Here is a 25,314-nt window from a genome sequence, read left to right as displayed (position 1 = left end):
AATGAAGTAATCTGTTTGCAGTCCTGAGCAGTGGTGCTTAGCAAACTGAAAATTCTCCATTCTAATTATTTTCTTTTTTAAATTCATCTGCACTTATAAGCTTTCAATACCTGCAGGGAAGAAAGAGATGTAGAATACTGGTTCCATGTAAAAAATTTGGATAATGCAGTTTAAAAGAATTTGAATACTTTTCCTGCAATATTTATTTGTGTTGATCAGAGCTATGATTTCGTTATGATTCAGAAATAGTCAATTATGGGGGAGGGTGTGAAGAATATGAGTTGATTTTCAGTTTTGCCCATTTGACAGCCAAATAAATTCATACACTTCTGGGAATAAATGCAGATGTATTTTTTTTAAGATGATAACCTAGAAAACAGTAATCGTGTCAGTATAAAATGCATTCCCTTTTAAAACTTTGAATGTGAAATCCTGTTGTTGCCTTGTAGGAGAAAATATTTTCTGTAATTCATGGATATAAAAGAAAAAAGAGCAATTGTGGAGGATAAAGGATTTATTTTTATTTCCATGTCAAATGTTGAGATTGGGTCCAGAATGTGCATGCAAGTTTTTTTACAAATCTGGAGGAAAATCTAGGAAAATCTGAAGAACATTTTAAAAAATTATTTGTTAAAAGATTGCAAATATACTTCTTAGAAGTATTTGAGACTAACTTCACATTTCTTAAAAGAAAAAAAAAAGGGCTAGTTAAATACTTCCTGCAGCAGGAGAAACTTGGAACTGTTTCCTTCCAACTTCTTGCCCAATCCCCTCTGGGCCCCTCAGTCACATTCTGCCAAGCTTTTTCCTTCTGTGTAATAGGCCTACTGTAAGAAGTCCCTCTCCAGCTCTCTTGTAGCCCCACTTTACGTACTGGAAGGTTGCTATAAGGTCTTCCTGGAGCCTTCTCTAGGCAGAACAGCCCCAGCTCTCTCAGCCTGTCTTCATAGGAGGGGTGCTCTAGCCTCAGATCACCTTCATGGCCCTCAGTCATGCACTCCTTGACCCAAGAGAGCTGCTGCTCTTGTCACTAGTGCACAGGATGTGATGGAGTTGAGAAGATAGAAGGGAATACAAGGTAATGGTGAGGAAAGTAAAGGGAGGTGACCAAGTTTCAGTGGGTGAAGACAGGATCCTGCCAGCATCCATCTGAGCAGGAAATTCCAGTCCTACATGTAGCTCTGTAAATCAGTTTGAGATTTTTTTTTATGTAGTATTGTGGTCAAGAACATGGATGATTTCTGTAACTTAAATTACAGTGCTACATTGTGAACACTTGAAGGCATGCATCTACTCTAATCTTGAACACTTGAACGCACTATCTGGAAAAAGGGGGATTTTTTTTTCCTTTTTTAAATTCTATGGAAGAGGACAAGTAGGTTAGGATTTGGTCTAGATTTGGAGGCTTTCTGTGCTACACACTATAATTTGCTGTCTCTAGAGAGTGGTGTCCTTAGTGCAGTGTTGGTAGAAGTAGAGGAAGCACACCACTCTGTCAGTGATTAAGGCAGTGCCTGTTAAAGGCTGGACCTACGTGTTTGTGAACTGTGCATTTTATGAGACAATCACACCCATTTTTTTTAATCAGTGCTGGTAATCCAAAATGCTTTCCTGTTCATGATCCTTTTGAGGAATTCAGGTGACTCTAATAATGTTCTGGAAGTATGGAGATGTGTATGTGACCATCTTCAGCCAGAGACGTGAATAATTATCTCGTTTGCCCTATACCTTTGTTATTTATTCACTGGTGTGTTGCTTCTCTAAGACTGGTCAGTTTTGCAGATACATCAGGGACTATTGGATGTGCTTTGAACAGGTCTAATGAACAGACCTTCTGAAGCAGTAACCACTCCTTAGGTTGAGCTAGTCTGGAAGAAATACCTGAGAGAGGATAATGTGTTTCACAGCTTCATTGTGTGAAGGGTTTCTTGTAAATTCGTCTCTGCATTCATGTGGCTAAATGCTGCTGATTTTAAGCATGTAGGTAAATAAGTTCATGCCTCCATCTCTTATTTTTAGATATTTTGTATTTGGGTGGAAGTTAGCCTCTCCTAAAAACCAAATGTGACAACCATACCTCCAGTAAGTGGTGAAAACTTTCACTGTCTTTATCCAGTAAGTCTTTCCCAGGACAGAAGAATAATAACTGCCTGCTCTATCTTCTAGAGACAACTGAATACATGATGAGAGACTCTGTATGCGAGAGCATTTTTTGGAACAAAAAATGTAGTGCATTAAATTTTAATTTTGTCAACATCAGTTTTTTAAAAATGAAACATTTGCATTCAGAGAGCTTGACTCTGTTGAGTGGACATTTGTTTTTGAACAATACTGATGTTTTAGAGAACAAAATGAAATTAAGAGTGATGCAATTTTGTTGTATTTTTACCTTGTTTGTTTCAAACACTTGTTTGAGAACAGATTTCTGCATTGCTACTCTGATTTACTAATTTAACTATTGGATTTTAGTGTGCAGATTTGGATGTGGCTGCTAATTGTCAGCTCCTTCTGGCAGTCTGCTGACCAACCATGTTGTAATGAAGGGAAATTTCAGAATTGTCAGAGCTTGGTTGAAAATAAATAACTTGCTGGTTGACTTAATAAAAATATTAACTACTGGCTGACTAGATAGGAAAATGAATTGTCAGTCCTGTTATTTCTTGCATTAGTTGCCAGGATTTTTGTTTTGCAAAGATGCCAGAGTTTTCACCTTTCTAAAGATTGCAAGAATTGTATAGTTAATAACAAAACAAACATTTTAGGTTCTGGTTTTTAATGTAGGATGGGCAGGTCTGGACAAATACTCAAAAATATTTCCAGGGAAAATGATGTGTAATCAAACTACATAGAGCTTCATAGATGAATAAGTAAAAAAAGGCCTCAGATACTTGCTAGTTTTTTTCTTCCAAGGTTCAATCTCTTTCATATGTCTCTGCCCATAGACACTCTTTGTAAGTGTAATGGAGAGATTAGTTGCACAGCCAGGAAATAAAAAATCTTTCATATTTTTCTGAAGTTTATAATACTCTATATTAATGGTTGCAAGCTTTATCTTCCTTGTCTTTAATGTTAACTGTTAAATTTGGTGAGTTTCAAGAACAGAAACTTTTTAATTCCATATCTACTAAAGATTAAAAGTGACTTAGAGGGGCACAAAGAAGTCACTGTATAACTGAAATAGTGAACTTCTAATTGCATTTGTACAAGCAACAGCTTTTGGGCATGAACCCTTGTGTTAGATTATTAATCCTGAGAATACTGTTGTATTAAAATCTCTCTTTATTACAATATTGGCAGCCTTTTACCACCATTTCTCAAGTTCCTTTTTACTCCTTATCCTGTATTTCCTTGGTAAAAGCTGTAAGCTTCATTATCATGAAAAACTGCTGCAAGAAGAAGCAGTGTGTGGGCAATTGGGCAATGCTTTGTATGGCCATGCCTGAACATACTACCTCTAGCAGTAAGAATAAAGCCTTTTCCCTGACTTTCATGTTAGGTGTGATTTGATTAATTATACTTTTCCAGTCACAAAGATAAGCTAGCTAGAGCTGCTTGAATTGTGCTGTATTACCTGAAGGATTTTTCATTGTAGTGCTTGCAAATCTTTTCTGCAAGCTGATTTGTGTTGCGTCAGATTTATGAACAGGCTGGAAAAAAAAAGCTGGGACATCTGGGATTGATTTTTAAAAAACCAAATTATTAAGTCTCTGTTATGTACTAAAAACATGTTAAGATGGGGGTACAATCAGTGTTTGTCAATATTATTCAGTGTAGATGAAAACTCAGTTACATGCTTTCATAACATATCGACCCAGAGCACTCTATGTTCTTAATAATCATATTGTAAAATTCCTTGATAAAAACGTCTATCAAACTTCTAGGGGAGAGAGAAACTGCAAAGACAAATTGTTGTTTAACAAATATCTCTGTCTTTTTCTTTCCTCCATAATCTTGTGTAGCAATGGGCCAAGGACTTGGTAAAACTGCCTGGCTCAAACCTGCAGGAGCATATCAGACTTTTACAAGTGGAAGAAGACATTCCTTTGTTGGGTTTAGACCATTTTTGAATAATCAAGACATAGATGGACATCAACAGAATGATGACTGCAAACAATTAGAATTGGAAGATGTTCAGAAAGAGAATTCTTTATGTATGTACATATCTTTGTGTATGTGCCATTTTATTGCAAACTGGGATGCTTGGGGCTGGAGGAGAAAGGCACAATGAGAGCCATATAAGAGGCGCATGTTATTGAGCCACTTAAATAACATGAAAAGTACATTTCTTGTGTCTTTAATTTGCTTTTATACTAAATTTCATTCTATAAAATATAAGTAATCTAATAAATCTGTATTAGGCTATGTAGTTTTGCTTGAAGAACATTCATAATGAGTTAATGCATTCTAATAAACTAGAAAACAGTAGCATTGTTTAGTTCAAATTATTTTCTCTCCAAATTAAAATTCACATTTGGAAGAAAATGCCGATTCTAACCTTCTGTTTAGAATGAGGCTGTGAAATATTTGATGCATCATGAACCAGGTTGTTCTCTTTGTCAACCATAGTGAAAATTGGTTTAAGCCCCTAAAACATCTTTAAAAGTTCCTTTTATTTTTGTGTATACCAGTTAGACCACTTTCCTTTCTTGTTTAATGCATATTGGATGTTATTATTTACCAAAATGCCTTCTGTGACATTCGCATCTGAATAATAATTTAATAGAGGAATACAGAATCCCTTATTGGATTAGAAATATGGTCCCATTTCTTTGTCTGAGGTTTTCAGCTTAAAAAACCTTATTTGATATAGCCTTAGATCTTTGAAAGTGCCTGGAGGGAAAGGACTTGGAGGTACTTCTCAACACTGGCTGAGTATGAGCCATCAGTGTGCCCAGGTGGGCAAGGATGCCTGGCCTGTGTCAGCAATAGTGTGGCACCAGGGCAGTGGCAATCCCCCTGTGCTGGGCACTGGTTCGGTTACAGCTCAAGTGATGTGTCCAGTTCTGGACCCCTCAGTGCAGGAAGGACATTGAGGGGCTGGAATGTGTCCAGAGAAGGGCAGCAGGGCTGGGGAAGGGTCTGGAGTACAAGTCAAATGAAGAGCAGCTGAGGGAGCTGGGGGTGTTCAGCCTGAAGAAAAGGAGGTTTGAGGGACCTTCCTGCTCTGTACAATTGCTTGAGTGGAGGCTGGAGTGAGTCAGGTGTGGTTCTTTCTGCCCAATAACAAGTGATGGAACAAGAAAAAAGGGCTTCAGATTGCACCAGAGGAGGTTTAATTGGCTTTTAGGGAAAATATGTTCACCAGAGGGTTTGCCAGTCATTGAAAGAGGCTGCCCAGAAAAGTGGCAGTTGTCAGTTCCTCGTAATCCATAAGAGGTGTGCATACATAGTCTTGGCAGTGTTAGATTTAAGGTTGCACTTGATACATTAGTGGTCTTTTCCAGCATAAGTGATTCTATTGCTCTACAAGGTAACTTTTTTCATCCTCCTTCCTTTTAGACTATTTTGAAACTGCTTTCTTATTCTAATTTTTTTTCTTTTTAAATGATAATGGTATAGTGCTGTTTTAGCTTTGTATGCAAGGGTGGTTTTAATTTGTTGTAATTGAAGTGTGTTTACTGTTGTCCTTGCTTCATACATTTTTTTATACTTTCATCTAGTTAAAGGTCTATTTCCTGTAAGGCAGTGTTGAGTCTGGAGTGGCATCTCTATATAATGCTACCACATTTCTTTTTTCAGTTACACAGAGATGCATGCAGTTATTTTATGGGTCATTAGAAATTCCCTGTTCCCAATACAGTTGCTTTGTATGTAAAGTAGTTTAATAACAAAATGCCTTTCCTTTACATGTGTTTGTGTGTATATTGCAACTCTTCAAATTTATCTTACAGAACCATTTTGGATTGATTTACTTTCTTTGTCTCCACTAGGCTACATTTTTCCCCATCTGTTGTTATATTTGGGTGGATAGGTATTACCTAAAATGCTGCATATTTTCTGAATACGCAGCATAGCATATTTCACAAGCATCATTGAGTCCAATTCCTGGCTATAGGACATCCCCAAGAATCACTCTGTGGGGCCTGAGAGCATTGTCCAAACACTTCTTGCACTTGGTTAGGCTGGTGCTGTGACCACTGCCCTGGGGAGTCTGTTCCAGTGCCCAAACACCCTTTGGGGCAAGAACCTTTACCTGATACTGAGACTAAACCTGCTCTGACGCAAGATCAGGACATTCCCTTGGGTCCTGTTACTGTACCCCAGAGAAGAGATCAGGGTCTGCCCCTCCTCTTCCTCTCTGGGGTTCTTGCAGACCCCCGTGAGATCTTCTCTCAGTTTCCTCTTCTCCAAGATGAGCAGACCAAGTGACCTCAGCTGCTCCTTGTGTGTCTTCCCTCTATTGGTTCCTCATCAATCTTCTTGGCCCTCCTTTAGACATTGTCTAATATCTTTATATCTTACATTGTGGTACCCAAAACTGCCCCCACCACCTTACATGAGGCTGCCCCAGAGCAGAGTGGGACAATCCCCTCCCTTGCCCAGCTGGTGATGCTGGGCCTGATGCCCCCAGGACAAGACTGACCCTCCTGGCTGCCAGGGCACTGCTTACACATGTTGAACTTGCCATTGACCAGGATCTCCTGTGCTGCTCTCCAGCATCCCAATTTAGTGTCATCAGCAAACTTACTTAATGTACCTTGAGTCCTGTGTCTTAGTTTTTTATGAAGATCTGAAGAGCACAAGGATGAGGATGGAGCCCTGTGGAATTCCACTAGTTACAGGTCACCAGTGTGATTTCACTCCATTCACTGTCACCTTTTGTGCCTGACCCATGAGCCAGTTACTCACCCATCACATGATGTGTTTATGCATCTGTGTGCTGGGTGTTTTGTCCAGAAGGATGCTATGTGAGGCAGCATCAAAAGCTTTGCTAAAATCCATAAAGATTACATGAACTGGTTCCCTTGTCCAATAGGTGGGATACCTTGTTATGAAAGGAAATTAGGTTTGACAGGCAGGATTTTGCCTTTATGAAGCTGTGGTGACTGTGACCAGTGGCTGCATTTCCTTCAGGTTTTTCACTACACCAGAATAGTCATCTCTGTGATTTTTATCAGTCACTGAAGTGGACTGATAGGCCTGCCTTTCCAGGGTCATCCTTGCCCTCCTTGAAAACCGGGACAGCATTATTATGGTCCAGTTAGCTGGGACCTCTGCAGTTTCCCAGAATTGTTCAAAAATCATTGTGAGAGGCCTTGCTGTGACTAGTTGACTACCTTCAGATGAATCCCATCAGGCCTTATAAACTTACAGAGATTCAGCAGGAGCAGCAGATCCCATACAAGTTCAGGATTGACTGAGTTGATCATTCTCCAGATCAGGTACTGGGGCCTCCTTGGTCATCCTGTCTTCATCAGTCTTGAAGATGGGCAACGAAATCATTTAACAATTCTGCCTTGTCTCTGTCCTTGTCTGTGAGGTGACCATCCTCATCCTGTAATGGGCTTATGTTATTCCTGCACTGCCTTTGCTACTGGCATACTTAATAAAACTCTTTTTATTGTCCCCTGTGTTTCTGGCCTGCATCAACCCCAACTGAGCTTTGGACACATTAATTTTCTCCCTAGAGTGGCAGCAGCATCTCTGTATTCCTCCCATGTCACCTGGCTTTTGCTTCCACTGGCCATACACCTTCTTTTCTTGCTTTAGCTCCAAAAGAAGATCCCTGATCATCCAAGCCAGCCTTCTGCCTCACTTGCTTGACTTCCAGCATTTTTGGAATCACATGTTCCTGTGCCCTTGGGACATGGTCCTTAGAAAGTGACCAGCACTGACCTCAGCACCTTCCAAAGCATTTTCCCAGAATCTCACTAACTAGTTCCCTGAGCAGCCTGAAGTCTGCTCTCATGTCCAGAGTTGAAGTTTTTACTTTTTTCTTCTGTCAGCAGAGACTTGGAACTCTATGACATCATGTTCACTGTGGCCAAGACTGTCAACAGTCTCTACTTGGGTCATGAGACCCTCTGTTATCAAGCAATAAATCAAGGAGGGTACCTCTCCTAGTTGCACACTCCCCTTTAATGCCTGCACCATGAAGTTACCATCGAGGTGCTTTAGGAACCTAAGAAACTGTTGAAGATGGGTAGGAGGAGATATTATTTATAATATTAAATATATGACTGGATTTGATCCTTGGTAACTCAATATATGTGACTCTGCTTGAGCAAGAGGAATGGAGTAGATGATCTCTAGAGGGGCCTGCCTACCAGCCTTGGCTCATAGCAATTTTGTGGAGGAGCTTCAAGATTCTAATTAGATACAGTATTATTTCCTAGAAGCCAGACTCCTAGTGCTGAGGGGCATAGCTCTCATAAGACTCCAGTGCCAGGAATTCACCAACCAAGTAATGGAGCCTCATCTAATGATTTAGATGAGATTTTGGACAAAAAAGTCTGGACTATTGCCTTGGTTAGGAGTTCAAAAATTACTTGAAAAGTATTGATCTTGTAGTAGCAGTAGTATAGATGTTTTTACCTTCTTTAACTCTTGCTGCTAGATTTGATGTTTATTGTCCCTTTATGCAAGAGTTGTTCAAGTGTAATATAACTAAAATGCATTTGTTATGAAGCAGCTATTACCTGTAATACCACATTCAACCCTGCTATTTTCTTCTTAAGAGGAGTTGCACTCAAAGGTGCAGGTAAAAATTACAGTTCTTTTAGTATGTAATTTATAGTAGCAATATAGCAACTCAGACTTTATCTGAGTGTGGCAGAAGGCACAGTTTAGCCGGTTAATGAATGGATATTCCAGTATGGAGAGAAATGTTCATTCAGTTTGCCTATTATATTATAATTCCCTTTTATATAAACAATGTAAAAATTCTGCTTGTGTATGTGTTCCTTTAATACTTTTTTCCCTATCACATCTGTAGCTGGAATTGTATAATTTAGATCTATTTCTATAGGCTTAGTTTGTATAAATGAGAAGGTAAATATATTACTGAAGAATGACTGCATCTCTGATAAATGTTTCTATCACTTTGTACGACAGTCCTAGTAACTTATCCCTTCTTTTTAAATGAGCAGTTGTAGACAAGAATATTTCTGTTGGATTTGATTATTCCAGTGCATTCTTTCTTACAGCTTTCTCTGAAGATTCTAGTCCATTGGTTCAAGTTTCTGAGCCTTTGTCAAAAGATGCTGGCACTAGAGAACCTGTTAGCCAAAGTGCATCAAGCCAAACATCACCATTTTCTGTATTCTGTTATGGCCTAGAAGGCAACCAAACCTCACGGGACCTGATGAATCCTAATGAAAAATCTGAGGACGTTGCAGAACACACGCCTGGAGGGCATAATGATTTGAACGGTAAAAATGGAATTGCTTTTGTAAACATTGACTCTTATGAGCCAGATAGCAGTGATGGAGAAGAAGAGGATGCTCTAGACAAATATTCTTGGATAAGAGAAGCAGCGGGTCTAATTCAGGGAAGACTAGATAACATACTTTCTCAGTGTGAAAAAGACATGGAGTCTATTAATGACTTACAGTCCCGACTCTCTGCTTTCAACCACAGTGTTTATAAAGAAAGTTGCGAAGAAGCACGACCGTCTTTGGCATGTCCAAGCAATAGGAGACCTAAATCCACTGAAGATGAAGCTACACCAAAAATTAGCCTGGGTGATGACAGTGATGAAACACAGCAGATAAAACATATAGTGGATGTAGGAATTGGAACCCCTGTACCAGTTGCTGATGTATTAAACATCTGTGATGGAGAGTCTGACCAAGAAAATTCATCTGAACTAGTAGTGAGACCTAAAATTAGAAAACAAAATACTGCTAAACAACTGGAGAGAGAAAAACATCTCCCTAGTGATGATGAAGAGGAAAATGATTCCTGGAGGAGAATTGGAACTGCTGATGTCCAGCAGTGCCATCCTGAGTGTCCCTTGAGAGATGGCAAAGATGAGATGAGTTCTGGTATGTTCTTTCTCTCAAGAATGCGCAGTCATCAAAAGAACATAGAAATAGACTTAAGAAGAAATGCACTAGCTCGAGTACAAAACAATGTTCTAAGTGACAGTGCTTTTTGGAATGAGTTTGAAGACCACAACACACATTACTTAATGTCCCACAAAGATGAAGACAGGTAAAAGTTTTATTTTTCTATCTGTTTTAGTATTGAATCTTTTGTGTAAATAGTGTGTGAAACTGAACAATATGTTAGCAAATGAGACATAAAAACTTAAGGCATTTCAGAATATGATCAGATAACAAGATGCCAGCTTTTCCTTTCAGTTATCCCTCACTCTTCTGGTAATGTAAAAAGCCTTTCCTTATGTCTGCAGTCAGAGCATCTTATCACTGAGGAATATTGTTTATTTTTATTTCATTTTTACTGAGCAGATGGAGGGTAAAGACTGAAAGCCTTGTTCAGCTTTGAAAGTTTCTTTCTAGGCTTACTCTTCAGAATTAGTTTTTTTGCTTCCAAATCTCAGTATTCTACATGGCAGCCTATTTATGTTATTGTCTCTATTGAAAGAAATTGTTCTTCCTTGTAATATCTGAAGAATAACTTGATAGGGTTTTTTAAACCCATTTTAATGGAAATTCTTCAGACTACTAGGTGTTTCCAAAGTAACTATTAATTATGACAGTTTTAGATTTACAAATTGCTCCAACCTTGACATGAGAAGCAGTGTTCAGGTTTCTCCTGCTTTGAGCTCTTCAGGTGTCCTGGTTTAGGGCATATTTTCAAGGAAACTCCAAAAGCAGTCCCTCTAGAAAGCAGATCCAAGTGGCCCTGCCCCCAACTGATTCGGGAAAATATTTCCTTGGAGAAAAGTGGAAAAAACTGTTTATTTAACAAGAAAAGTATTCACAAGAATAAAAAAAGAAAAAATATTAAAATTCAGAGAGTCCTTGTTGTGGAGTGTAAGTCGGCTCCCCCAGTCTCTTAGTCCCTCCAGCACTGGAATGCAGCATCCCGGACTCCGACAGGTGTGTGAGCTCCTGGTGTTTTTCTGGGTTTTCAGTCCAGAGCAGGCTTGAACAGTTCCAAGAAAAAGAAAAACCACAATCCAGGGAACTTCTCTGCCTTAGCTAGCTAAAAACTGACTAAAAGCAAAGGAGAGCTCTGTCCCGCTGTCTGTCTATGCCACAGAGAACACAGTCCAGGAGCAGGAATGTGGAGGAGTGAGTGCAGTGTCTGAAAACAAACTGCGTGCTTCTTCTTCACCCCCCTTCACTCTCTGCAACAAGTCTTAAAGGTTCAAAACTTAATATTGAGCATAAAACAGAACAGATGATTGGGGATGCAAGCACCATATAATTACTCTAAGACATCATCCAAAAGACAAAATAATTTGGATAAACCTTATGTTGATTAACTTCTATTCATAAAATGTTAGCTTAGAACTCTTCACTATTAATTGGAATTATATAACTGAGCTATTTGAGGGTAAAAACATTTCTAACTGTATGAGATGTAGTAGTATTTGTGATGGCTTTTTTCCCTCTTTTTCTTGCAGTTTGCTTTCATCTTGTTGATTCTGTTCCCACTCTACAAGACATATCTTCTGGATATTGATGTGGCTCTCTGTTGATGTACATGTGCTTGTCATTCATAAGCTAACCTGCTTAGTAGATTGTATGTCCTGTATTTTTGTAGAGAGAAAAGCATGAAAATTAATTAGCATAAAATCTTGTCTTTAAAACTTAAAAGTTGCAGACTTGCAACTATGAGAGAACAAAATGCATTTTAAAATAGTAGACTTGGAGGCTTTTCTTTTTCAAGGTGTTAAGTATGGGGTCCTGTACTTGGTGGGGGGATAATGCCCAGTAGCAGCACAGGCTGGGGGCTCACCCACTGGAGAGCAGCTCTTCTGGGTAGGACCTTGTGGTGCTGGTGGGTGACAAGTTGACCATGAGCTGGTCATGTGTGCCCTGGGGGCCAGGAGAGACAGTGGTATCCTGGGATGCATCAGGAAGAGCTTGGCCAGCAGGTCAGGGAGGTGATCCTGCTCCCCTTCTTGCCCTAGTGAGGCCCATCTGGGGTACTGTGTTCATTTTTGGTTTCCACAGTTGTAGAAAGATAAGGAGCTACTGAAGAGGGTCCAGTGGAGGCTGCAGAGATGATGAGGGGTCTGGGGCACGTCTCTTAGGAGGAGAGGTGGGATCTGGGTCTGTTTAGTCTGGGGAAGACTGAGAGGGGATCTCACTAATGCAAATAAATAGCTCCAAGGTGGGTGCCAGGAGGATGAATCCAGACTCCCTGCAGTGGTTCTCATTGACAGGACAAGGAGTAATAGCCATAAACTAAAACACAAGAAGCTCTGCTGCAGCAAAAAGAACTTTAGGTTGAGGGTGGCAAAGCACTGGAACAGGTAGCGTAGAGAGGTCATGGAGTCTCCCTTTCTGGAGACATTCCAAACCCACCTGGGACCATTCCTGTGTCCCAGGTTGGACTGTAGAACGGTTGGATGGCAGGGTGGCAAAAGGGTTGGACTGGATGGTCTTCAGAGGTCCCTTCCAACCCTGACAATTCTGTGATTCTTAATAAAGGTACTTGCAAATGAATCCATCACTTCCTTGTAAGGTTTGCTTTTTAAAAATTTTAATTAATGCATGGTCTTTTCCCTTTTTGAAATGATGCTGCTAGAAAATTAAAATGCCATGAAAGAAGTGCAATATATTCTACAATTGTAGCATTGGCTTCCATGATGCACAATGATGGGTTATTGTAGCATGACAAAAAGAAACATGGATTGATTATTAGAAATGTTCTTGATGCTGACGGTAACTGAACCAGTAAATAGGAATAATGTATTTTTAACTTAGAATCCCCATAATTTATGTTCTAAAACCTAAAAATACTTATGTTTATGAAATAAATTGTCAATTAGTATGTACAAAGAAGTAATATGTTCACTCTTGAAAGGTGAAGTTTTATGTTTAAAGATTTAAACTATATTTTATGTTCATGCAGAGCTGCATGAAAAGTGTATTTGACATATATGTCAAACTACATCCTTCAGGTCAGTTTTAGCTTATTCCCAACCCAGGGAGAAATTCACCTTTTGATTGCTGCAGTGTGGGCCTCCACCTCACATTTTCACTTTGAGGAGGTGCACAGCTTTTGTGGTGTTAGCATGTGGAAGCAGTGTGGGAAGGAGAAAGTTTTGCATGTTTCTTAGAACCATGTATGTTTGAAGGGTGGTGGAAGGTCCCAGGGCAGGGTTGGAGGGAAGAGGATCATATTTATTAGCTCCTTCCATTTTATTTTGGACTGTATGCCAAGTACAGGTTAGGAAGGGGTTCAGTCAGGGGGAGGGACTAGTGTCAGCTAATCCACATGCAGATGCTCAGTTCATATATGCTATGCTTTTGGCAAGTGATAAATCTGTAACTCTCTAACCATTAAGTAATGTTCTGCACCCATGCAGAACGGAGCACAATTAAATCCTGAGTTCTGAAATATTTAATGTTCTTCAGTTGTTTAGAGTTAGTGACTTTAGGTATATCCTTTTCTGGTTTGAATTAGTGTTTGTGTATAAATGTTAAATAGAACAAATTTGACTAAAAGCAAAGGAGGAGTGTTTTAAAGTGTGTTGGAAGTCATTCTCAGATTGTAAAATAGAGACAACTGAAACAAGGCATGAGTATTTCAGCTATATACAATTTTATCTAAGAGGAAATTGTATAATATATATTAAAAACTTGATCAAACTACATAAAAACAAACAATATTCCAAACCAAACTCCCAACCCAAAACCAAAGAACCAAACAGATCAAAAGTTTTAAAAAGTCAATATTCAGCTTTAGATGGTGTAATGCATTAGATGAGATGCCCAAAATTAATGAATATTCTCATTTCCATCACTTTTCTTAGTCATCAGAATTGTGGTAGAAAAAATTATTCCTGCCTCAAATTAAAATGCTTATATATAATCTTTGTCTTGAACTTCTTTATTCTTGTAAATCTTGCAGTATATACTATGCAGTTTTTCAAAAGCACTGAAAATTCCTTAAATTGAAAGTTCTACTGGCATACATTTATAATATTCGATAAAGGGAGGAAATTAGTGAGTTTTTAGGTGGGGGAATAACAATACACTTAAACATTCTGGGTTTAGCAGATTAGAGAACTATGCTGTGGGTGTTGTGGATTGCTTTATAAAATGAGGTCCAGTAAGCAAGTTGGCTGTTCACATGTATGTTTCCTCCAACTTTTTGAAATGACAGAGCTAGTTGACTTTTTTTTTGATTTTCAGTAATTGTCACTGTAGTGAGTGAATCATCAAAATGCCATTACCAATGGTAGCAGTAGTTTATCCTTCCTAAGATTGTGCTAGCACTACTATTTTGTTTAAGCTGCTCAAAGCTTATTTATTGCCCTTTCCTATGTGGTGGCTGAGCAAATTGTCTTTTCAAAACTCCCTGCCGTTCATATTTTTTGGGGTAGTGAATCAAATAGTTTGAAGTAAGTAATCCATTATATCATTCTATGTTACAAAAGGTCATTCTATATGGCTTATATGTTCTGAGATCTGTGACTTTAAATTTGTTTGGCTGAGAGGTAAGGCTAACATTGATTATTATTTGTTAATCAGGCAGTGCCACTGCTGCCATTTTTCTAATCTGGGAGAAAGATGTGTATAGTGAGACTGGTTTCTGGTTTTTAGTTGTTTCCTGTACTCTACATATGGGGCAAGGGAAGAACAAAACATTTTTACAAAGTAGGATGGGTAGAATGTTTGAATTTTTTTTTACAGACTAATTTTCTTTTTTTTTAAATAACTCTGTGTGCATTTGATTTGTAATGCATCTATAGATAGCACAAGATTAATTTCTCTTAGGAAAAAAAGTTGCCTATATTGAGAGCAATGTTGATAGAAAAGTAGGAAATTATTTTCTTTCCCTGAAAGCAGTGTTTGAATTCATACTCTGTTACTTGTTTAAATTGCAGCTCAGAGTGCAGTGATGGAGAATGGTCTACATCTGTGCCTTCCTATTTTACTGCTGTGGAAAAAGAGCAGTCCTCAAGTGATGAAAGCTGGGAGACTGTCTCGTGCAGGGAGGAGCGTGACCCTGGTGTGCAGAGGAGCAGCAGTGGTGTGAAAGAGGACGGCACAGACTTCTGTTTCCAAGAAGAGTAAGCCTTTATTTTATTGGCTAACTTCCTACAACTTCCAGCATCGCCAGTAGTAGGGTATTCACATAGCACTACATAGAATAACATCTAAAAGCAGTTACCATGCTAGCAACAATCATTTGCCTACATCACAATAATCTCAATAGTTGTATGCATTTCAAATAATGGAAAATATGACATTTCATGCAAGCAGTTCTTTGTAATGAAACATACAGAAACAATGAGAGTGTATTGCCATGTAATGTCAATATGGCTAATAGACTTAATATTGACTTTAAAAAGCCAGTTAGGCAAGTTATTGTTAATATATACATGTTACATAAACATCCTTTGATACTGCATAGGACTCCTGGAAAAGAACTTGTTTATCTCTCTGCTTTATTACTTCTCCTATTCCACTGCTGCTCCTTATTTTCTGCAGCCCTATCAGTGATTAAAGAAAACTTGAATTTCTTGCTTGCTCTAGTAACTTTAAACTTTATTTTTCCAGTCATTCAACTGTAGCTGCCTTTGCTATAAGGCAAAATTTGTAACTATGTACAGCTAAGAGGAATGTTCTTGGCTTTTTTTAAGCATTTCATATTGACTCTAGTTTGGATCTTTATAAAGCAAAGGCCACTCTTAAGTGTTCTTTCAGCTTCTTAGGTGCACAGTACCTAATGCTAAGCAGTCCTGTTTGTTAATGCTTTTTTAGTATTCTCCACATTCTTGGGTCTTGAAGAACTAGTGTGACTTTATGAAAACTTTATAACAACTCATCTCTTTCAGAACGACAATAATGGAGGTTTTTAACTTTTTTTGATATGAACAGCATAAAAATGTATCCATCTTTAACATAATTCATGTTTATTTTCCCTTCTATAAGGAAAGTGGGCCTCACAGCCTCATGAGACTCTGCATCCAGGTGACTTCTGCTCCTCTAGAATATCCAGGAATGAGAGGAGTCTTTCTCTTGCAAGATAGCTTCTCTTGCAAGTAGTAGCTCTTTGCATTGCATGCAAGCCAAGCTTTGCCATGGAGGCTGCTCTGGGTTGTCAAGACAATCTTTCTCCTTAGTGCCTTTAGGAACTTGTAGATAAATAAGATGTTTAGTACCAAATTTATTAACCCTGGCAGGGATGTTGTCTGTACTAGGGAAAATTTGAAACAAACTGCTTACTGTACTGCTGGCCTTGAGCATTAGACAAAACTTTGCCACAGAATCATGGGTGTTATTAGATTGTGAGTTCTGTGAATTTCTTGAGTTTTTATGGCAAATGCTTAATTCCTAATCTGTGACTCTGTAGTCTGGGAACATGCCTGTTTAGTCTTTGTGTTTTGTTTGGCTTTTGTTGCTTATGTATGTTTGTAAATTCTCTTAGCTTTTTAGTTTTAGCTTTTTATTTATTTATATAAAGGGAACAGGCATTATTGGAGGAAGGTGAAATTCCTTGGTTACAGTACCAAGAAGAAGTAGAAAGTAGCAGTGATGAGGAAAATGATCCAATTCGTGATTTTGTACATCTTGGATTCTTCTTGTTGGATGGAAATAACAATCTTGAGGATGACTCCAGTGTGAGTGAAGACCTGGATGTGGAGTGGAGGTATGCATTTGATAGTCGTCTGCTTTCATTTCAGAGGTTTTGTAGTTACTATTTTGTTTTCTGTATAAGATGTCAAAAGTACTTATGGCTATCAGTATGCAGTTGCTTCAAGGACTAATAATCTCAGTTTTAAAGTTTAAGGTATTTCAAGTGCTATGTATCTTCTAATAAGAGAAAAGGGAATAGATTTGCTAAATCTAAATCAGGCTGTGATTTGAGAAAATTTTGGTGCCCTAAATATGCAAGGCAGGACTTTATTTTCTAATTTAATTTTCAAATGGAAGTGTAACAGAAATAAGGCAATATAAATGTAATCAGCATTCAAGTCAGTCCTATTTTATAATTGGTCTTTTCCTCCTTTCAAACTGGTGTAAGTTACATTACAAATCTATCTTATTTCTCTTTGAAATGCCATACACTTACCCAATATTATAATAAATAATTTTTATAATACTTTTGAATGCTTCACTCCATTTTCTGTCATTAGATTACTGAAGGATATTGCAATCAATTTATTATAAAAATGCTTCAAATACCAGGAATAAAGTGATTTGAGCCACATACAAAATAGTATAATGTATAATAGTATAATGTGTTTGTTTTAGAATGTGATAGACAAAAGGTTTTCCAGTGAGAGACATAACACACGTTCTCTTCTGGTTATTAAAATGTAGACTTGAGTGCAGACATACCAACACTGTTGTTTTCTCCTTGTGAAGTTATATTGTAGAAAAGCATAATAGGGACTAATGCATGAGAGTCCAAACTAGAAGTAAGGCCTTACGCTGTCAGGCAGTAAGCTAGCAATGCAATTGTTTGATAGGGACAGAAGCTGTCTTTTAAGTGTTGGAGGTTAGCCTTGGTAAGCTTCTTAGTTACTAAAAACAGGAACAAAGATGTTGATGGTCTGTTAAGTTTGGTCTGCTGAACATATGCAGACCTGTACATCATTTCACTTGTGCCTCTTTTAAGATTTAATTTCTGAATTTCTAAAACAGAACTCAAAGGATCTGACACATGATGTAATCAAAATCTGATTGTTAGTTGTAAAACAACTTTACAGCAATACATATGAAACATATTAGCTGAACATATACCCTTTCACCGTAAGAACTCCCATCAGGATGTTCTGAAGTATATACTGTGGGAATGTGATACCACTTTGCTGGGACCAGAACTGCAGAACTGTCTCTGAGAGGCTGGGGCTGCCCCATGTGGGACAAAGCTTGTTCCAGCTGACTCCAGTGGACCCACCATAGGGTGGGGCCTCTGGGAAAGGTCTAAGAAAGGATAAAAAATGTTGAATAGCAAGCAGTATGTGAGAGAGAAATGAGGATGATGTGAGAGAAGCAACCCTGCAGACACCAAGGTCAGAAAAGAGGGGGGAGGAAGTGCTCTAATGCTGGAGAAGACCGTGGTGGAACAGGTAGGAATTTGCTGATGGAACTGTATCTGGGACGAACCTGTGCTGGAGTAGCTGATGAAGGACTGCAGCTTGTGGGAAAAACCCATGTAGGAGCAGGGAAACAGTGTGAGGAGGAAGTAATTGCAACGAGGAACTACCCATGGATAGACCACAATCCCTGTTCCTTTTCCTCTGCCCTGCTTGGGATAGGAAAAACTAGAGGCCTCAAGGATTAAGGAGTGAAGTTGAGCCTGGAAATAAAGAGAGGGTTAAGAGAAAGGTGGTTTAGTTTCTGTCTTTGTTTCTTACCATTCAAATCCATTTTTATTGGCAATAAATTAATAGAATCACAAGCAGCCTAAATTGAAAAGGAACCTCAAAAGATCATCTGGTTCAACCTTTCAATTAAATTAAGGCTTTTCCTGAATTGAGTCAGTTTTGCCTGTGGTGGTGATTGATGACTCATGGCCCTTATTCTTGACCCATGAGCTTTTTATCTTATTTACATGTCCAGTTGAGGCAAGGGAGGGGGAGATCAATTGGCTGGGTATCAGGCTGTTATTAACAGGTGATGTGCAATAATTTGATATGTCCAGACTTTGTGTTGTAACTATTAATTTTGAAAATAAGACCATGTTTCCTAACCCATGTTTTTCAGACTACTTGATGAGTTTGGTGATGGCCTTGGACTTGGTCAAGCCATTCCTTACATGGAACCTCAATTTCTCACATATATGGCACTAGAGGGACACTTAGAAGCTGTGGAGGTATTAAAATATTTTTGATGGTCTTATATCTTTGATGTTGTAACATAAATATTTATAGTTGAATCCTTTTTCAACTTAATCTGAAAATCAGGAGATTTTCAGATACTTTCCTGTGTTAGCTTGAACTTCTAGGTCAGCAAACATGAAAATACACCTTGAAAGTTTTTTTAAAGGATGTACTACAAAAAGTCATTTTTCAGTACCTGCTCCTTTTAGTATATGCATTTATTTCCTCATAAGGCAAATAAAGTTACTGGTTTCTACCAGTGTAAACATATGCCATTTAATTCTAAAGAATTTTGCCAAATTCTCTGCATAACAAAGGAAAGCTTATGCTTGAACTGCTTGAACCTATGCCTGTGAGTTGTCGCAGCTTTTTTTATTTTTTTTCAAGAGTATATTTGGATTTCTCAAATTTTTATTTATCAGTAGAAGACTCTGTGTTTGACTGTCTTAGTATATTTTAAATTTTAAAAAAAATTTTTAAAAACCCCATCAAGTAACAAACAAACAAAAAAATCCAATCGGGTAAAGAAACCACCTGAAAAAAAAAAGTCTAAAAAGTCTTTTATCTTTACCTTAAACTATTCCGTTTCACCTGTCTAATTTTGGATACAGACCAAAGCATTTATTATCAAGAACCAGCATGGTTATGGTCTTTGTCTTTTGTTTTTAACTTCAGGTTGGTCAATGTCAGAGTGAATATAGAGCTAGCTGAGATCCAGTTTGATGCAGTATGACAATTCTGGCACTGCCAGAAATCTCCCCTGCAGGATATTTGTCAAAATAAGAGCTAAATGATGTGTAGACATATATAATATGGTGTTACAACAGCCGAACTGAATGTTTTGTAGGTTATGTAAGTTTAGGGCAGCAAGGGGCAGTTTGGCTGCTAGCACCCACTTTAAAGGGGTGAACTGGGCAGGCTGTATGTCATAGTGTGCTTGCAGACAAATACCAAGGGCACTTTGAAATGCTCTCTAAAGCTGGCAGACAGTGGAACAATCATAGATAATGGGGTTTTTTTCCATGAATATGTGCAAAGTCAATGATTTTCTGAATAAGGTTCCCAGGTCTTTTCCAAGTCAGTGGATGGGGCCAATCCTGTAAGTTGGCAGTCATGCAGTTTCCAGGTTTTGTACGTTCCCCAAGGTATATGGGAGGTCATCATTCATGGTCAAGTATCACGGGGCCTTCTCCAGCTGTGTAGGATCTTCTTAGCATTTCTTATTTAGACACACTTCATTAATGTGGAGAAGGTCTGTTGATACCCTTATTGTAAAAACAGTGTTTTGAAGCCATGTAGAGAAGGTTCTTGTCTTTTTGTAGTGTCTGGTTCTCACTACATCAAAAAAAACCAGATGAACTGCAAAAACAGTTGGCCTCCTCCTTTGCACCAAAGTGAGAGGATCTGTATAGAGAGGAAAAACTAATCACATCTTTTTTTTTTTTTTAATCTGCAAATTAACACTTGAGAAGGAGACTGAGTTTATTACGATTCTTAAGTTTTGATTTCTCATTCCTATATAACAACATTTGCCTAAGTACTCTGTCAGAAGAAATGTGTGCAGTCCTGTCAGAGTGACCTGTAAAAGTAATCCTAGGTGATTATGTGCATGGCTGGTTGAGGAGGTGCTGTAATTATGTTTGTGTCACCAGGAACAGAGTGTCACTGAACACTATTAGCAAACAGGCAGATCACTACGGAGGTACCTGTGGTAGAGGGCACTGTGAATGTGGAAAAGCCGATTCTCTTACATAGCATTTGTGCTTGAAAGTAGCACAAAAGTGTGTGAAACTTTATGGTAGGCATAGAAGTCTTGGCCTACTTGGAATTAGTCAGCAGAAAGTGGTAACTGAGAAATAAAAGGTAGAGGACTGTGTGTACTTGTATGGACTATGACCACATAGACAACACAGGTTCTGAGTAAGAATTCCAAATATTCCCTTCAAATCTCAACCAGAATATAGAGCACATATTTTTACAGTATGAAATGGTTACTAAAATTGTTCAGGAAATATGAGCAAAATATCAATTTACTATTGCTTTGAAATACTTGAAAGGGATGTGACACAATAAAGCACCCAAAATTCAAGTGTATCTTAATTGGAGGGGAGGGAGTGGGAGAGCTCTATCCCAAATAATTATGACATTTGGACAGGAGATGTAATGAAAGTATTAAATACTTGTTTTGAAAAGCTATGTTGTATAGCTTTTATAGCTCTCTGGGTTCCTAAAACTTAATAGAATATATGTGTGATTTTAAATATTTTTTTCTTCCATCTGTTAGAAAGAAACTACATAGTTGGGAGTGTCTGGTTCACTTCATTAGCAGTACAGAACAGGCTAGTTGCCTCTGCTGCATCAGTGACTTTATAAGTATTCCCTGTGCCATTTCACAGATGTGAGGAGCTCAAACCCTCGTAGGCTGTAGCACTCTTGTTTTGTAGCAAAATGTCCAGCATTTTGGTTTTGGTACATGGAGAAGTAAGCAGTCATGCAAGCAATAAGAGGAAGTACAGGTATTTTGAAGATACATCTTATAAAAGTTATGAAACAGACACTACTTTGGATTTGAAAATGTGGCTTTCAGCCTCAGAGTAAGTGTATGGCTTTGTGTCTATAATGTTTCTTTTGTGTAGGTTTCAGAAGCAAGCAAGTAATACAGTTCTTTCTGTTTGAGAATACTCATGCTGAATATAAACAGAGTAGTTTGACACATAAATAATATTGCAACATTCTGTATCCCTGGGATCTTTTCTAATTTTTCCAGGTGTAGTAGTTACTCTGCTTAAGCATAGTATTTTTACCTACTGTCTATTCTCAGACCATTGCAATTGGAGAAAAAAAACAAATACAAATACTAAAATCATCTTAATGTTAGTCAAGTCATACTGTCTGCTGTACCAGAGTTCGATGGGTATTAGCTGTAAAATTGGAGCAATATACTTGTTTTGTAGGGAAACTTTTACACAACACTAGGAATAACCCCAGGTTTTCCCTTGAACTGACAGATTTCTTGTGGCAATAGAAGCTGTAAATATTTCTTGGCTCATGCTGATCTCTCTCTGCCCCAAAGGTTTGACTGTAGGTATAAAACTGCTGGTTTAGATCTGTGGTAGTGTGGTAGCTTGAGGTACCTTGTCACTGTGATCCAAGTCCAAGCATGTTTTCAGGTAGTCCAAGCATGTTTGAAGCTGTAGTAACTTCAGGGAAAGTTTAAGAGGAATGACAACTGGAGAGGTTTCTGTATAGCCCTGTATTTCTCTAGCATATAGAGCTTTTTAGTTAAGTGTATTCCCAACATGACAAAAATATCATGCTATCTTATACTTCTTACTAAGAGAGTTTTGTAGCCAATAGTGTAAATAATTTTCAAGCTGATTAGAACAGTAAGTAGTTGTACTTAAATGATGCGACTCATTCATTCAGGGTGTGAACCTGAATGAATGAGTCACATCTGTTCTTCATTGGTTCTTCAGTTTGCGTGCTGTTCAAACAAGTTAGTAGTTAGTACATTTCTCAGCAAATACAACCAAAAATTCTGAGTTCTGTGATTTTTTTTTTTTTTTTCTTCTGGATATCCTCCTGAGTGCCTTACACAGTTGAATGTATGATGAACAAAGCAAATACACACAACAAATATGGTGTAGACAAAGTCTTAAAGATTTTGTATGGTAAAAAAATTGAGTTTTAAAAAAAGTTACTTCAGAGCATTTGGTCTGTTTTAAGATTAGAAATATCTACATAGATCTTGGGTTTTTTATTTCTTGAAGTTTACACTCTTAGTGTAGCCAAGGTACTTAATATTTTTTGTTTGTGCCTGAGTAATTTAATAATTGAGGCCAGGAAACACATTAATGAGGCATTTATTTTCAGAAAGACAACGAAAAGACAGTTTTAGGTTGGAAGGCTTTATTACATTTTCAACTTGCTGCTTTTTCAGTAACTTTATAAAATTAACAAATGTTCACTGTAGATTAAGTTGTGACTGTCCTCATACTCTAAGAATGCTTTAGAAGCAAGGCATTGCTGTTTTGACCTTCAGTTTCATCTCATTCATTACAAAAATAAAAATGATAAAATGGTTAGTTTGACAGACATATCTTCCATTTTAAAAAGTAACACTGCTAGAATTGGATTCCTTTTCATGCTTGTTTGTTTGTTTTGTATGAAATGTTACATTTGTGAATAATAGAACTTGATCTCTGCTTACCCCTTTCAGACTGCTCTGGCACAGTTGGAGTCTCTTACATTTGATGTTGAACAGACTCATCCACCAGCTAGAAAAGAAACCATAGATAGTCTGCCACAGATTATTGTCACAGGTGACTACAATGGTATGGAAAAATAAGGAACAAGTAATTTCCACAAATTTTGTAAGAACAAATTCAACTTTCTCTAATACCATAGATGCAATATTTAAGTATTCTTACTGCATAATGCTGTCTTAAGATCTTTTGAATCTGAGTATAATTTTGATCCATTTGGAAAAGTAATCTTTAATGGAGTTACTGTGACTGTATTTTGTAACAATTAGTGATACTGTTGGTAATATATGTATTTGAATCTGAGCTCACCTGAGATGTAAAACAAGGTATTAATGCTTTTTCTTCATCATGGGTTTAGGTCAAGAGCAGTGTTGTACTATCTGTTGCAGTGAATATGTGGAAGGTGAAATCATAACAGAGCTACCCTGTCATCATTTGTTTCACAAACCTTGTGTAACTCTTTGGTTACAGAGAGTAAGTACTACAGGATTGGTGGAGGGTTTGGGGGCAGGGGGTGTTGTGTATATTGTGTATTCTTCTGGGAAGAACAACTTTTAACTCTTTGAAAATGTGGGATGAAATACCAAGAATTTATGAAATATTATTTGAATTTATGCATTTTAGAACCAAATTCTAGTGCAAGTGAGGAAAAAAATTTATATTTGTACTCACCTGAAGGTCAGTTTCTTCAATAGAGGGAATATTTCTGTAAGGGAAAACATGTTTTCCTTTACTAAGAATGAAAAACATGGATTAGTTATAACTTATTTTGGTACCAGAAAAGCTTTCTTTACTATACTTCTGTCTTGAAGTAAAGACAATGGAATAATTTTCTCTGAGAAGAGCAAACGGTTTGGTCTGTCTTACCACAATGTCAGGCCCATTTATTGTGACAGAGGCTGGCAGAGGAAATAGTGAAGCGCTTGTAGATTAACTTTTTTTAAAATTACCTTTATTAATTCTATACAATATTAGATTTAATTTTCATTATCTATAATCAGTTTGCTTCCAAATGTCTTAAAAAGGCTTGCACCATGTTGAAGCTAAACTAAAACAACTGTAATTAATGAACAGGAATTTTTTTTTTAGTTACACTTCTTCTCTCCTTTATGTGCTGTACAAGCCTGGATTTGGTAGTTCTCAGTGAGCTTACAGAGTAACACAATTTCCTCAAGAGTATAAGAGAAAGATTAATTGGTTTTACCCCATGGTTTTACCATGGGGTAAATATTAGAATACCTCTAGCATGGAGGCCTGATGGATTTCCTTGATGGGTTTATAATTTTTTTTACCACGATAATGTTGATTACCATACTCATTTTTCTTGTTTTACACATCCTGCCTTTTTTTTTTTCTGTCGTCATAGTAAGCAGCTATTGCTGAAAACTAGGTTTTTCAACATCTTAGATTTGGGCTGTACCTAACTTATTTTTAATCTTTGCCTCAAAAAAAAAAAGCCCCACCTGTAAAATCAATGCTGTGAAGAACTTGCAGAGAACCTAATGCATTTGCTATGTAGCTGGTGTAAAAGCAAAACAACTCTCTCTTCTGAGTTTGTCAGCTCTAGGTAGCTGTCAGCCTTAGGTAGCTATGGAGTCAAATTTGAGTTTGAGGTGGTGCTGTTGTGGAGACCCTAAATACTTTATAAATAATAACTTTAGGCTTTTCAGTAGAATTGAATGCAAACTGTGCAAATGACTTGGTTTTTTTTTCTCTTTTTGTAGTCGGGAACATGCCCTGTTTGTCGTCATGTCCTTGAACCTGTACTTCCCGAAGCAGCTGATGACACTGTTTTTTTTATTTGATTGATGATTCAGCATCTTCTGTTAACATTGCTACAGGACCCTCAGACTAGGGTTGAAAATAAAATCTGCCACCAAAATAAAAATGTAAATTTTGCCTGTTTTAATTATCATGTGAAAAAAATTCAATATAAAATATTGATATATAGTCATGTATTGGCTTGGGTTGGAAGGGATTCTAAAGATCTGGCTCCAACCCCCTTTGCTGTGGGCAGGGACATGTTCCTCTAGACCAGGTCACTCCAAGTCCCATCCAAGCTGACCTTGAACACTTCCAGGGCTGCAGCATCCACAGCTTCTCTGGGCAACCCGTGCCAGGGCCTTA

The 25,314-nt window shown here is 37.8% G+C and overlaps 1 protein-coding gene across 1 annotated transcript in view; it reads left to right on the top strand.

Moving 5' to 3' along the window:
- PJA2 (praja ring finger ubiquitin ligase 2) overlaps positions 1–25,081 on the top strand; it is a 32,904-nt gene extending 7,823 nt beyond the window's left edge. The window contains 9 exon segments of the mRNA XM_066569074.1: positions 3,960–4,151; positions 9,147–10,155; positions 14,975–15,160; positions 16,558–16,743; positions 18,807–18,915; positions 23,142–23,256; positions 23,546–23,661; positions 24,912–24,987; positions 24,990–25,081. Of these exon segments, the coding sequence (XP_066425171.1) occupies positions 3,962–4,151; positions 9,147–10,155; positions 14,975–15,160; positions 16,558–16,743; positions 18,807–18,915; positions 23,142–23,256; positions 23,546–23,661; positions 24,912–24,987; positions 24,990–25,042 (2,040 nt within the window). The 5' untranslated portion in view covers positions 3,960–3,961 and the 3' untranslated portion in view covers positions 25,043–25,081.
- The last annotated feature ends 233 nt before the right edge of the window (positions 25,082–25,314 follow it).

The sequence above is a fragment of the Molothrus aeneus genome, chromosome Z (assembly GCF_037042795.1).
Source record: "Molothrus aeneus isolate 106 chromosome Z, BPBGC_Maene_1.0, whole genome shotgun sequence".
NCBI classification, from domain to species: Eukaryota; Metazoa; Chordata; class Aves; order Passeriformes; family Icteridae; genus Molothrus; species Molothrus aeneus.
The sequence above is the reverse complement of the archived record's forward strand: the minus strand, read 5'-3'. Positions and strand labels throughout refer to the sequence as shown.